The following is a 15614-nucleotide window of genomic DNA, read 5'->3' as shown; positions in this document are numbered from 1 at the left end:
AAATTTTCTGGCAAATTTCAAGAGTATACTAATTTTTTTAGATTCATTGTCTACTTCAAGAGAAAAATCGGTGTCTTTAAGTTTATACAAATTCAAGTGTAGATTTGAAACCTGGAAAAACTATAAATTGACAGCTGCAGAACAGCAGCTTTTTACCTAACTACTTCCGACAAAGACTTTTAAACCGGGCAGTTACATCAGGTCCTGCTCATTTTCACGTCTTAGATGTTTCATGTCTTATGCAAGGCTGATTTTGATCTTCAGTTTAGAAATGCACATTGTACACATTTTATCAAAACATGTTTTTCATCCGATTATCTAATCTATTCTTAAAGTTGAGACAGCTTATCTTAAAGGGTTCTACCATATCTTGATTGAGGTTCAGTTTTCTCTTATATATGTATATCTGATTCTCAGATACCTTGTTCATGTGTGTATGCTAACAGGAAGCAGGTGAATGAGAGGTGTGGAGAGCTCCTGCCTCTATGAAATCCTCTGGGTCTCTTACATTGTAAGCACCAGCTGTTAAAGCTGTCCATGCTGAGATATAAATTTCATTGATGGTGCTCAGTTTTCACATTCAGACTAGAGTTGAGTTTACGTAATTTCCTCAGTGCTTCCATAAAGCTGTCTCCCTATGGATCATAGTCATGTTAAAGAATGGATCTCTCATTTACGATGAGCAGGTTTATGTCCTCACGATCAACCAACCTGGTCAGCAGCTCAACTGGCACAAGTAGCAAGAACCTGTCTCGCAAAAGGAAAGTCAGCTCTGTTGTATACCAGTAAGTCTTCTGTAGTCAATGTCATACTGTGTGTTACACCTGCATGCTGTCAAAATGTGTTTCCTTGTTGCTGAATTTAGTACAGGTTTGAAATTGCCTTTGATTTATTGCTTACAAGTAAATATAATGATATTTGGTTAAAATCTTGGCTCTGGTCTTTTCTCTTTGGAGCCTGTATATTAAAATAATGTTCCACCCACAATGCAAAGACATTATCTTTCTGTTTATTAGCCCTGCAACAGGCTGCAGTACCAGTTTGTTTCCATTCCTTTCAACCTGTGCATGTTGGCTCCAGCTCCATTTAAAACTGAAAAGGAATAACTGAAAAGAAGCTAACCGTTTTACTAACTATGTTGATTCTTTCTGAAAGGAAAATGTAAATATCTAAAAAGAGAAATAAATATTTCTGTGGGGTAAAATATTTGTTAGATATCAGAATACTTGATATACTATGTTTTTATTCTTGTGGTGAATTACACAATCAGTCCAAATGTATTGAAGAAAATGTATTAAATCATCTGGTCATAGACATTGGAACCCAGATCCACCTCTGTTATCACAACAGGGATTTAAGTACACATTGACTGTTGAACTGAGCGCTGGAAAACTGTCTCTTAAAATCAACCCTAACATTCTCTATGTTTCTGTACAGAGAGTGCGGTGATCAGTCAGGCCAGGATAAGAATGCCAGGTATCCCCGTCTGCTTTTCCTTTCACATATATAAAGATAGTATGGACACAAGAATGGAAATTATGTCTTTATTTTTTGAGTTACAGGGAGGCTCACAGCCAGACAGAGAAAAGGCGCAGGGATAAGATGAACAGCTTCATAGATGAGTTGGCTTCATTAGTGCCTAAATGCAACATTAAATCCTGCAAACTGGACAAACTCTCAGTCTTGCGAATGGCAGTCCAACACATGAAGACTTTACAAAGTGAGAGAAATCATGATTTTAACAGGTAGAGATTAAATCTGGTTCATATTTAAATAGTTGATTGACATTTTCTCTCTGAAAAACAGGTTCTACTGCCAAACATCACACAGAAGTTAACCACAAACCTGCATTCCTATCTGAGGAGGAGCTAAAACACTTAATCCTGAGGGTAGGTCTACCATGCAGTGTATTGCTAAGAGTGCAAAGTTTTAACACTTTTACTGTATTCATCAATTTATGCAAATAATGTTGTATTACAAAATCCTCCCAGAAACAGCACTGTGGAAGCAAATATCAACCTGAATGCTTAAGTTTTGATAAAAGCCAAATACCTTTCCAGACCCTCTTCGTAATTTGAGTCGCTTTTATTGGAGCTGAGATTATAGGACACAAAACCTCTCTCTGATTTGTCTGCCTTGATAAATAACACCCACTTATTTTTGCATTGGTGCAAGCTGATTTGTGTAAACATATTCTTTGCATTAAAGATCTTTCAGACCGTTACGCTCGGTTTTTCTGTTGTGGTGTGCAAGTGCATTAGATGTTCAGTATTGCTTTTGCCTACAGATAACTGCCATGTACAAGCATTTAAAAGGGGTGTGCAAGACTTTCACATCCTCACAGATGTTATCTGAACAGTGCTGTAAATGTCCCAGTCAGTTAATGCAGTGCTGAACCACCGCATTATTATTATTATGAATAATAATAATAATAATAATAATAATAATAATAATAATAATAATAATAATAATAATAATAATAATAATAATAATAATAATAATGATAATAAATCAGTTGTTCCAGGTAGAGAAGTTAAAGGTCTGACCTCTAATCATTTTGTTTTTTCTCATCATGTTGTCAAATCTTCATCAATGTATTAAAATTTAGCAGTGAGCAGATTCTAAGCTAACTAAGCACACTAAGGGTGACCTTTTTGGTCACATTGGATTACAGAACATGCCTTTGTAGAATTTTGGAGGTTTTGAGAGGTAAACATTAAAAGGACTGTGAAATAAGTGAGTTAGAAAGGTCTTATTTAACCCTTCAGTCTCTTATGGAACTCATATTTAGTCATGAACTTTGTGTACTGACTGAAAGTTAAAGACTGTAGATAGAAGGCCCTCAGAGATTTGGAAAGACTGAAGCATAGATCCACTGTGCATTCACACTGCAGGGAACCAGATGAATTGTTTTTGCCTCCTATTAAAGACACTTTCCTTTGGATGTGCTCCAGGCTACACTGCCAGAGAGTACATCAGGAGATAGCCTCAAGAAAAATGCTGGAGGGATTACTTCTCTCCGCAGGCTTGGAAATCCAGTGTGATCTCTTTTAGAAGGAACTGAAGGACATTTCAATGGAAAATGGCTTCTGCAACACTGTGTTTACCCTGATGACACTGTAACTGAAACTTGAAAACTTGAAAATATATTGATTCAATATTATGGTCTTATTATGGTCACCAAAATACAATCTAGTTTTGTGCAACTGTACATCTAGGGTCAGTTCTCACCGCATGATTGTCAGATTTGGACATTTTTTAGATGTTATAAACTGTAATATTCCCTGTGAAAACCCTCTGTCCTGATTTGTCTTGTTCTCTGTCTGACACTCATCTGTTCTTCACAGGCAGCTGATGGCTTTCTGTTTGTTGTTGATTGTGATCGAGGAAAAATACTGTTTGTTTCTGAATCAGTGGACAATATCCTCAATTATAGCAAGGTGGGTGCTGTTTGGAAGTGTTGTAGTATTACAGAGTTAAGACCTAGTTCTGTTCTTTAATTCAGTATACTACATATTTGAATTTAGTACATTTTCAAACTGATTGCATGATATGGTCTTGCATAATAACAACTCCTGTCTTTTCTCTCCAGAATGACCTGATTGGCGAGAGCCTGTTTGATTACTTGCATCCTAAAGACATTGCAAAAGTCAAGGAGCAACTGTCCTCAGCTGATATCATGCCAGGAGAGAGATGCATCAATGCAAAATGTAGGCTAATCCTCAATGGTAGCGAGAGTAGAACAATCTAATACAGAACACAATAAATAACATTTAAATTGCAATGTTGTTTCTTTTTGATTTGATTTGATTTGATAATTAATTTTAGCAAACTTTTGTAGCACATTAATGATCCTGTACTCAAAATATTTAATAGATCATTTTCAGTATAAATTATTTCTATATCCCTTTTGAACACAAACCCCCATGTCACTTCACCTTTTGTCTTTTTGCCTACCTTTTGATACTGAAATGTACTTTATTCGTGTCATGTAAACATAATAAGTTATTATCTACAGTACATTGTTACCTTTATCAAAATGTTTTTGTTACAGGTGGTCTTTCAGTGAAAACTGACATGAACTCATGCTCTTTGAGACTTTGTTCTGGGGTGAGACGCTCATTTTTCTGCAGGATGAAGTGCAACCGACCCCTGCTAAATATGGACGAGGATGATTTTTCCTCCACCTGCGTGAAAAAAAATGGTAGCATCACTTACATAGTATCTACAGCTTCCCTGTGACTAATGAGTTCTGCTGATTAATTAAATTCTGATGCTTGTCATCTTGTAATGTTGTTTTCTTTCTACGCAGCGGAGCGTAAGGGCTTCTTCACCATTCACAACACTGGATACTTAAAAAGCTGGTCTCCTTCTGAGGTGGATCTGGATGAAAATAACCAGCTTGACATTGACGGATGTCACTCAAGCTGTCTGGTGGCTGTTGGCCGGCTGCATCCCCACACTGTTTCTCAGCCAGCACAGTATGACATCAGGGTCAAGCCGATGGAGTTCATTTCACGTCATGCTATTGATGGGAAGTTTGTCTTTGTAGATCAAAGGTGAGAATTTTCATCACACATTACAAACATCTTATCAATCAAGTTTTAGATAGTGTCTGAAACTTTTACTCCCCCAATGTTACCAAACGATATTAAAAGAAAGAACTTTTCAAGGAAGTATACTCTTTTTTTTTCATTTTTAAGGGCCAATGCTATTTTGGCTTACCTTCCTCAAGAGCTGCTGGGAACGTCCTTTTATGAATACTTTCATGAAGATGACATTGCCCATTTAGCAGAATGTCACTGGCAAGGTAAGCATCTCACAGCATTTGATCAACATGATGGTATTGTACATATCTACAGCTCTCCAAAACCAAATATTACTGTGCACACATTGTGATTTTTAAACTGCTCTGGTGGAATTACAGTGCTTTGCAGCGGCCATGTCTGTAGCACAACAGAAACTGCATTGGTTCATTTGAAAAAAAATACAGATGGTCATGTAGTCAATCTTATTTGTGAGCAGTACATCCATTACCTGTCCTTGTCTCCCTCTGTCACTGTCTGCTCAAAGTGCTGCAGATGAGAAAGAGGATCAATACGAACTGCTACAAATTGAAAATAAAAGATGGCTCATTTATCACACTTAGAAGTCACTGGTTCAGTTTCTTGAATCCCTGGACGAAAGAGGTGGAGTACATTGTCTCCACCAACACTGTAGTCACGTAAGTGCAGCTGTCCTAATTTACTACATCTTTATTTTTCTTGATATAGGATGTTATATGTTTTATATGTATTTTTAAAGTTGTTTTTGTTGTTTAAAAATAAATAATGGCATGAATAGGATCAAGGATTTAGTGGAAGCTGGCTGAATAGATACTGTCTGACTGCTGTAGCTAAGGCTGTTGAGTACAATATTTGATCAATGAAATGATGATGCCTCTTTTCTCATTCTTTCACTTCTCTTTTCACAAAGCAGTGCTGCAGGTGACAGAGTTGAGAACAGCTATCATCAGCCTGTTTCCTCTTCACAGAGGAACATCGTTGTAAAAATGCTAGGTGACAGTGAGACAGTCCTGCCTTTGTTTAATCTCAACCATCAAATGAAAAATATCACATAACACATTTTACTGCCTTGACTTGTTGCAGATGCCATGCCGGATCTCCACACAGTGCCTGGAACTGCTGGAGTTGTGGGGGAAAGCGCTGGGAAGATTGGACGAATGATTGCAGCAGAATTGTTGGGGATCCAGAGGTACAACGATCTTCCATTTAAATGCTAAATAGAGTATTGATGTTGATTTTCAAGATTTCGAAATGTTGGACATTGGATCACATTTAGGAAACTTTTAGTGTCACTTCTTTCCATGTTAAATTACTTTTCATGCTGGTTTACTGGGTCTCCCCCAGAGTTGAAGCAATGGCTCAAATCTTCTACATAACTACAGAAGCAGAATTTCACCTAATCATTTTAACATGATGTTCTCACCAACTCTTTGCACTTAATAATGCAGAATTGAAGATTTACACCTTTGTCCTTACATGACCTATAATTAAGCATAATGAATGAAGCAAGAGAAATAAAATATTTGCAGATACTGTAGATTTGTTTTCTAGATGACTGTAAAACCTTAAAAATATGATTTGTTTACCTGCACCTGATGAAAGGATGGACATCTCCACTGTGATCTCAAATAGCCAGAGAGTATCTGAGGCCTCTGCAACTCTGGAAAATCTGGTGGAAAAAGGGACGGAAAAGGAGCAAGACAAGCAAGCAGAAGACTTTTCAACAACACAGGATGTTAAAACATCAGAGGACGTTTTCGAAGTGCAGGGGCTGCAGAAGACACTCAGTCTACAAGACAGGCTGAGGTAGGTCGAGATCTACTAGAAGCTTATGTCATAGATTATGTAGCCTGCATGTCTGATTTTCCCAGTTTGACATCATCAAAATATGACAGATAACACCTGCTGCGATGGATGAGGCCCCAGAGTGAAGGACAAGGCAGAAAGGGAAGCTAGAAATTAAAATGTGAATGTTTTAATCATTGACGATCATTTCTTTATTTGGTTCAGATAAAACCTGAGTTTGTATTACATAAATCAAAAATGTTAGTGAGAGTTATGAATGTATGTAATCATAATAATACTGAATTGCATTAATGAATTGATATTTTGAGAATTGTATTGTGCTGTTGTGCTGTCAAGCCATTTGTAAATACAAAAACCTGAAGCCTCATCAATGCTGACTGTCTTCTTTGGTCCCTAAGGGGTCAATTTTACAAAACACTTATATGTTATATTGTTTAGCACATACGGACTTCGGTTTCTAGGATCCATAGGTACAAATGATAATAATGAGGTATTAATGTATAAGTTTAAGATTTTAAGATGTTTAGGACACCGAGTCACATTCTACTCTTACTTTTATTGCGTCTGAGTGAAACTGGCATCACAGTCAAGGATTCAACATACAAATATTATTTTGATGTCTTTATTTCATGATTTTAACAACGATTTCAAGCTTTGCACAAAAAGATTCTGACCACAACAGCCTGTGCTCTGCTTAATATCTTGGTTGCGGGAGGAGCGTAACATCACATATCAGATCCAGCCAATGACTACATACCCCGTTACAAGATTCAAAGACATCTGAGGAGTACACCTGGAGATTATGACAGAGTGGTGGTAAATGATTTTTTTTTTTTAATTTGCATGACCAGATAGTCATATTCTCTCCATGGCAAGTCTTGCCTTATTCCTCCAAAGCATATTTAGTAGTTAGGCTTCCCAAGAAAATCTAAATCATCATCAGTGAAATAAAACCAGTGAGAAAACAGTGACACCAAGAGAATGCTCAGCCAAACTTATCAAATTAAGGTACAACAACATTGTAAATAATAATAATAATAATAATAATAATAATAATAATATGTGTTTTGTTGAATTTATTCCAAAAAGAAAAATAAATTCCTTTGGTCAAGTAAAAAACAAATGAAATTAACTGAATTCTTCCGTCCACCAGTATTATGTCCGTAGTGTTTCTTTCTTTCTTTTTTTTTTTTTTTTTTTTTTTTTTTACAGTCAACCAGGTTCTTGAGGCTCTAAGGCTGCAAAGGAGGTGTCAAGGCAATATGGTTATGGTGCCCCTGGCGCTCCATGCTGCAGCATGCTGGGAGAAGGTCTGGAGGAATAGGAGAGGGGCAGAGGCATTGAAAGAGGACCAGTGTGTCCTCAGACAGCAGGTGAAGGTGCATCAGCGTCAGGCTCGTTGCTGTAGTTGTTGCTGTAGTGATTCCCACTAGGTGGGTGGTTAGGTAGGATGTCCAGTTCGTCCACTTGGGGGCCAGGGTGCATCACCACCAGCTGGTCCTGGGGGATATCAGCTGCTGCTGCTGCCAGGTTAGTGATGGACTTGGACTTGACACACTGGAAGTCCACATGGCGGCTTTTACCTTCTTCCTTTTCCCAGGACATGCGGATGAAGGGCCTCTGGACGTAGTTGTAAATTACCTCTGGACGACCTCCTGGTCTTTTCTTGACTTTTTCTTTATATGTAGGATAACCTGCCGAAGACAAATGATAAATTAAACAGTTAAAACATTTTGTTTATCAAAAATACAATAATCAATAATACCATGTTCCCCAATAAAGGGACTAAGTGAAGTCACTTACTGCACTGTGGGTAAACACCGCAAAAAAATTACATTATAATGGTTGCAAAACTTTTCTATGCAATGTATCCATATATAATAAACAGAGACAGGAGGTTCAGCTAGATATATGAGATGAAAATATACCAATATCAAACATGAAACAAATGTGTTAACCCAGTTAACTAACATGCTAAAACAAATCCCACCACATGAAAATAATCCCTTCTGCTTGATGATAGTTGTCTTCAGACCACTGTGTTATATGCAGTACTGAAATTACAGTTTGAAAATTTCATTTAGCAGACGCTTTTATCCAAAGCAAGGATCTAGTCAGGAGAGAACAACACACAAGTGCCATAAAACTAAGTTTGAGTCCAAAAGGACGTAGGTGCCAACAGGCAGCGCATAGAGTGCATAGAACATTGTTTAGTTTATTTTTATTCAGTCCATTGAAAGAGTCTTCAGCTTTTTCTTAAAGATTGAAAGAGACTCTGCGGATCGAACAGAGGGCCCAGTTCTGGTGGTTGCACTAGGTGCCTTTCATTGGCAGTGCATTGTGAGTGGGAGGTAGTATACAACTGAACGAGGGAGTTCAGGTAGACGGAACTGTTGTTAGTTGCTGTTTTGTAAGTGAGTGTCAAGGTTTGGAATTTGATGCGGGCAGCAACTGGGACCCAGTGTAGGGATATGATCAGCAGGGTGAGGTGCTGTTTTGGGCTGGTTGTAGACCAGACATGCTGCCGCGTTCTGGATCATCTGCAGATGTTTGAACGTACATGCGGGGAAGTCTGCCAGTAAGGAGTTGCAGTAGTCAATACTTATTATAAAAAAATTCAAAAAAGATTTTAAAAAAGCATGCAGCAGTTGTGCTGCATGCACAGACGGGTAGGATTTGATCTTCCTGATTTTGTACAGGGCAAATCAACAATAAATATTGTCTTCAGTCACCCAATATACTGTAAGTTAGAATGTATAATTATTTCCGAATCACTCTGCCTTTTATTTATTTGAGTTAGGCACTTGCAACAAGCTTTGCTTTCTAGATGATAGCTCTCTGATGAAAAGTATTGCTGGAGAAAATAGAAAATAAGCACTACTTTCAGTGCAGCTCATGCATAATGGACCTTGCATGAATGATAATGCTTGTGCTTGTTTCTTTTCTGTCTCAAAAGTTTTGCTGCTGACACATTAAACTGTTCAACAAAGAGTTTCTACACTGAAAACAGATTAAAGACACCATTATTTGCCATCAAGTTCAACTTACCTTCAATACCCAATCGTATTTTCTTTAATCCCCTCTCCTTTAGAACTGATTTGGCAACATCTCGGTTCTCAATATACTTGAAAAATCTGTACAGTTTTGTGCTGTAGATGACTGCAACGACAAAAAAACAAAAACAATTGCTATCACATCTTTATCTTTTGCTTATCAGAAACCAGACTGTATCCGCATTTTGTTTTAGTGTGTACTCACTCTGTGAGTACTCCTCTCCCATTTGAGGCGGATATTCTTCATCCCAGTCTACCACATCATCATCAGTAAGGACTACAATGTGACATTCTCTCTCTCCACTCTGGGCGCTGGCCACCATCAAAGGCAGAACCATTTCTTCCAGGTAAAACTCAAATTGTCGCCGAGCACCATCATTTGACAGCTCATGCATCAGGGCACCTGGCAACAAAAAGATCGAGAATATATCGATATTATGAAGACGACGCAAACCAGTTCATAACAGCGCTCGTAACTGTCATGTGTGTAAAGCATCTAAAAACAGACAACATAAGGTCAGCAGTTATGGCTCCTGGTTATACTTGGCGGGCTCCATGTTTTGAAAACCCTCCATTCCTGTTTTGTATTCCTCATTCGCTGTTTTATTTTGGCTTAATAACTGAATTAATTTTGTGCTGTGCAAAACATTCTGTGGTTCCTGCCCTACGCTGCCATAAAAAACACTTCGGAAAACATTTCTACCTACAATAAACAGTGCTTGAGGATTTGTGGTTGTACGCTTCATTAGCTGCTAGACATGTTTTATGCTGTGCAATGTTGTAGAGGTTGGATGTGACCTGGCAGCTTGGTGCTTTTCTCTTGTTCACTCTGACTCACCCTGCCACCCTTAATAACACTTACAGCTAAAACACCCCCGAGAAAATACTCACTAAGGTCTCTGCATTTGATGGTGCTGTAGTCAAAAGAGATACATAGATAGTCACAGGCCTCCCGCAACTCCGGGATGGAGATTCCATCAGGACAACGGATTATCCCAGATTTGTAGTAATCCTGTCAATTAGACAGAAATCACAAAGAAGACAGTCATTTCAAACACAGTCAGTCCATTATCTCATAATATAAAATATAAGTTCAAGAAGAGCATAAACTCAGCAATGGATCAAAGCTTTCAATATTAATACAAACAAATCCTTTCTTTAACATGGCATTTTTCCATAATACAGGATTAGGAGTGCTGTACATTAGATTTAACAGGTGGTAGAACTAAGATGTAAGACTAAAAACATCATAAGATCAGCTATATAAGCCTGTCTATGTCAGGCACTAAATGTCAAGCAATACAATTAGATGTACTGCAGTACTGTATTTGCATGTTTCACATTTGCATAATCGCTAAAAATTCAGACTGGGCAGGAAACATGAATAGTTGGGATGATCATATAGGTTTAAAATACATTCCCTCCCTGTTAAAATACTCCATCAGAGTTTGAATACTGTTATACTGGATCAGGATGAACTGTTGGCTTGTTCACAACCTGTCTATATGTGTGTCTGTTCTATCCTTGTAAAACAATCAATTTCTTATAGATACATTGCTGTGTAACCAGGTCTCAGAAAAAGGTTTGGCGAGTACTCTGTTATCATTACTAATAGAAATGATGGCCAAAACTACAAAAATAGACAAGTTTTAATAGACTAGAATTATCATTTAACGATTTGTACCAGTTGCCATACAGTAAGTCTGCAGGAAAAACTACCAACCCATGTGCAGATTTCATGAGCCAATTAACCCTAAGAAGCATGTATAACAAAAACAGGCAGCATTAATTAAAAAAAATAGAGAGAAAAGCAGAGTGAGACTCACCAGAATTGCTCGGAAAACTGTTGAGCTGATTCCCTCGGCCACCTCGTACTCGCCCTTCTCGTTGGGTCGTGTGAAATTATGCTCTCTTCCTGATCCAAACATTCTGAAATTAAGCAGTTTTGGTTTATTCTTTGAATCACAGAAAATAAATATATTTGGACACACAGTGCATACATATACACACATATTATAAGCATACACACATAATTTATACAGTAGTAAATAGTTAAATACTTTAAATTACTGCAGCCATCCTGACTAAGGACAGAGACCGATGATGTTCAGTGTGTGCTGTACCTGCCCAACATGGTATTGGGTTGTGCAGTGAAGATGGAAGGGTCTACTACGAAGCGCGTGTTGTCAACGATCAGAGTGACTTTCTCTGAAGTCCTAATGTTGCGGTTGCCAACAGTCGCACTCGCTCCTCCCTCCTTGGGATTCTCGTAGACAAAAACCATTTCACCAACTCCCAAGCTTTTGAAGGCGCCTTCGGTACTGGACAGGCTGCTGTTACGACTGCTCACCACCCCACTGCTGCTGGAGCCGCTGGGAGAGACTCTCTGAGGCCGAGGACTGCTGGGTCTCGATGATTGGCCACCATCTCGTTCACGATCTACACACAGACAGGCAGAACGATGACTCGCAAAGAGATATGTTTCAAACACCTCATTAAAAACAAGTATTTACCTAAATATTTAATTTCTCATTTGGTTGCATGATTTGGAGGTTTTTGTATTTATGCAAAACTTCCTCCAGCAGCCACCTTTGGCCATCGAGTAATGTCCACCTGCTAGTAATATTCAAAAGATCTGTACTGGAAAAAGCGCTATTCAGAGTATCCAGACAACTTAATTATAAGATGACTTAGTCCAAACACAAAACAGGTGGATTAATGCTGACGTGATCCATTCACAGCCAAAAACAGCTGAGATATAAACCATGTCTGAGCTGTAAGTCAGCTTTTCTCAGCAGTAGCTGCCAAGAGCTGCGGACCCCCAACATGACATCCATATAAGCCCTCTATTCTTTCCATGCAGGCTCACCACTGTTGTGTTGGCGGGTGGGTGAGGTGACGTTGCGAATGCAGGGCGTGAGCTGGCCTTCTCTCTCATGTGAGGAGTCCCTGGAGCGATCACTGGAGCGGCGGCGGTCACGTGAGCGGTCACAGCCCCCACTGGCACCATGCAGGCTCATCTTCCTCTGTAGTGCCTCCACTCGAGATGCACGGGCCTGGTTGCTGCTTTTCAAGACAAAAGCATACTTAACATTCCTTTGTGTTTCTGAAAGCTGCAGGATATTTTTATTTCATTGTTGTAGAGTTACTATGACAGGCAGGCACGCCCATCCCAGGTGGACAAACACAAGAGCTTTACAGAGGCTGTGCACACTACTACTGTGCACCTGTTAACAAAATATAAAAAGCAATTAGATCATGGAACATCCCTTACGCCTGAACAGGGATGTCACATTTATTTTTTATCATATTGTTTACACAACTCTTCCCAGGTAAAGGTAAAACATGCCAAACATTATTGATATAAATTCACTCAAACAAGGTTACGCGAAAGTATGCAACAGCCAGACCTAACACATATGTAATAAGAGTATGACACATGAACTAAAAATGCAGTCAAGTCATGTTGCCATCACCTTTGATGTCTAATCAGCCATAAAAAACTAAATGAGAGATGCCTGAGCTTTAACACGTTTGCTTGTCTGCACAACTAAAAGAAGGAAGTACCTGCAGTCAAAAGCAAAAATATTGCAAATTCACCAGAAGAGATAGGTAACTTCATTAAGATTAATATTTGACTGGTCAAAACTGTTTCAATCATTCATTTCACAAAAGGAGGAAATAGAAGAACTGATGGGCACAGATGCAGGAGAATAATGTGTATACAATACAAACCCACCCACCGATTACAGGTAAACATTACAGGTATACAGGTAAACTCCCCTTGGTCTGAGACCAAATACACCAGTGTCAATTCTTTGTTAACTATTCTGTGAGCCTCCCTGTGATTTTATTGTTCCTCCAGCAGCTGAAAAGGGGATAGAAAAAGGACCTTGCCGGGTAAAGTATGAGGTCATTTTAGGGTTATCATTAAAAGGAGTGGAAAAAAATACTTCCACAACCACAATTATATTTGGCACTTAGCAACTAGACTGAGATACTTTGTTGTAATCATTGCCAGTTATGGCCAGGCCGACACAAAATGTTACGTGTATATGTGCATAAAAAGTCTTGATACATTTTGATAAGCGTTGTTTCATCTCTGTAGAGTAGATAGTTGTGTTTTCCAAAACAGCCCTTGATAATGCAGTGAATAAATATTCAATTTGTTCATTAAAAATGATTCAGCCAGTTTAGAAAAATGTTTCCATCGTCAGTTATATTGATATTATAACACTGATATATGGATATAATATTTTTAGCAACACAGTAAATAAATCATTTGTAGATGCCTGATTTTGGCTTATCTAGTGACTCAAATATACCTGATTATTTAAGAAAGACGGATAGCAATTAGCAACAATCTCAAACATTAAATATTGTCATAAATATTTCTGCTAAATAATTTCCAGCATATAAACTCACAGAGGTGTTAATACAACTACAGTGATATAGAGCTGCAACTAATTATTATTTTCATTTTTGAGTAATCTGTTGATAGTTTCTTGATTTAATCAATTAGTTGTTTGGTCCATAAAATGTCAGAAAATTGTGAAAAATGTAAATCACTCTTTCCCAAAATCCAAAGTGACATCTTCAAATGTCTTATTCACCATCAGTTCACAACCTAAACTATTCCGTTTACTTAAGAAACCAGAAATGATTCACTATTCAAATTACTCAAGATGAGTAATCCATTATAAAAAAAATAGTTAGCCAATAATTGATTGATCATTGCAGGTCTAAACATTACCAGAAAAAAAGCTTAGTACAACCCTAAGATGGTCATCTGGTACAAACTGTGTAGCAAAATCTTCAACCATTAAAAAATACATATCGTCTCACTGTACATATTGTCATAATGCCCAGACTTAGGACAGTGAATCATGATGGTACTTTCTGAAGTGACTCTCTGATTCCTACCCCTTCTCACACCTTGCTGACTTCAAGCCTTTCACTTAATACAAGACAGGCAACATGTACAGTATAACATAGAGATAAATCATCTATTATATATTATTTTTAATTCCACACTAACAGTTAAGATTATAAGTAACACATGTGTAACTAATCTTAAATCCGGCTACGTCCTGTCCTTCTTCACAGGTGACACACTAAATTACTGCTCTGAACTTTTCCCAGGAGGTCTAACAGATCCTCAGCTGGCTCACCTCGAATGCTTGCAGAGTTTGCGAGGTCGGCTTGTTGCGTTTCGTTCCCAGTTTTCGGTGTCACTGGAGTTACTGTCATATGACTGCAGACGCGCTGCCATCACCCGTACAGGGGGGAGTCCGGTCTGGATCTTTCACCGTTCATGGTTAATGGCGAAATCAACTAGTCAGCTCGGTCCACTGATCAGCTCCCTAGCACACCACGGGCTAGGGCTCACTTCTCAGTTCACAAACTAGCTTAGTGTGGCCGTCGACTTGAACATAAACGAAGCTGAATGATCGCTGACGTTGTTAATAAATAGCTGGATGAACATGAAACATTTCAGCACACGATCTCGTCAGCGCGTCTGTCACACTGAGCCATGCTACGATCTGCTGTGTTAGCATACCGAACTAGCTAACATTAGCTGCCGCTGTTAGCGTTAGGTGGGTTACAACACCACTTTCAGCATATTTCGAGACTGCTGTGTGTCTAATGGAGCTGTTCTGAAATAGTACTGACATGGAGATTTTAACAAGCTGTGCACATGTGGCTAAAATATAAGAAATAGCTACCAAATTGGCTACGGTTTCCGCTGTAGTGTAATCCAACAGCTTCAAAACACTCACCCAGCTGACGTCCGCGACGTGACGACCGTTACTGGCTTGACGCACTGACGCACACAAAGCCAGAAATTATCGCAAAACTCAACTTTGTCTGAAAAGTGAATCCAGTGTGAAAATGAGTTTTAAGGAGTTTTAAAGGTGGTCGATGTGTTTTCTGCAGCTGCTTGAACGGTTTAGACTTTTTCCCAAAAAAGGGAAACGAGCGTTGACTCTGGTAGATCTCGCGATATGTTGCGTTCACGATAGGTTTTTTTCCTCACTTATTCAAATATATTAAAACATATACATACACAAAAAACACAACAAAACCTATATTACGAACAGATTTAATAACCGAAAAAAATCGGAACACAGTCATTATTATTATTATTATTATTATTATTATTATTATTATTATTATTATTATTATTATT

The 15614-nt window shown here is 38.3% G+C and overlaps 2 protein-coding genes across 5 annotated transcripts; one reads left to right on the top strand and one right to left on the bottom strand.

The window, feature by feature from the left end:
* Positions 1 to 660: 660 nt before the first annotated feature.
* On the top strand, positions 661 to 5228 carry LOC133977383 (basic helix-loop-helix ARNT-like protein 1). The gene is made up of 10 exons (XM_062415541.1): positions 661 to 785; positions 1417 to 1476; positions 1563 to 1720; positions 1807 to 1889; positions 3348 to 3440; positions 3593 to 3710; positions 4055 to 4204; positions 4313 to 4559; positions 4704 to 4810; positions 5074 to 5228. The coding sequence occupies exons 1-10, from the start codon at positions 661 to 663 to the stop codon at positions 5226 to 5228; spliced, it is 1296 nt and encodes a 431-aa protein (XP_062271525.1).
* A 2312-nt stretch (positions 5229 to 7540) lies between these two features.
* Positions 7541 to 15370, bottom strand: btbd10b (BTB (POZ) domain containing 10b). Of its 4 annotated transcripts, none has more exons than XM_062422991.1 (8): positions 15205 to 15370; positions 12294 to 12490; positions 11548 to 11863; positions 11251 to 11353; positions 10316 to 10436; positions 9630 to 9827; positions 9420 to 9530; positions 7541 to 8065 (listed from the first exon to the last, which is right to left on the bottom strand). In XM_062422991.1, the coding sequence occupies exons 2-8, from the start codon at positions 12442 to 12444 to the stop codon at positions 7734 to 7736; spliced, it is 1332 nt and encodes a 443-aa protein (XP_062278975.1). In that variant the 5' UTR covers positions 12445 to 12490; positions 15205 to 15370; the 3' UTR covers positions 7541 to 7733. The 4 variants fall into 4 exon arrangements, with proteins under 4 accessions (XP_062278975.1, XP_062278968.1, XP_062278951.1 ...); XM_062422984.1 differs by having other exon boundaries at positions 12294 to 12487; XM_062422967.1 differs by lacking the exon at positions 15205 to 15370 and adding an exon at positions 14596 to 15191.
* Positions 15371 to 15614: the final 244 nt, after the last annotated feature.

The sequence above is a fragment of the Scomber scombrus genome, chromosome 1, assembly GCF_963691925.1.
Source record: "Scomber scombrus chromosome 1, fScoSco1.1, whole genome shotgun sequence".
In the NCBI taxonomy this organism is placed as follows: Eukaryota; Metazoa; Chordata; class Actinopteri; order Scombriformes; family Scombridae; genus Scomber; species Scomber scombrus.
The sequence above is the reverse complement of the archived record's forward strand: the minus strand, read 5'-3'. Positions and strand labels throughout refer to the sequence as shown.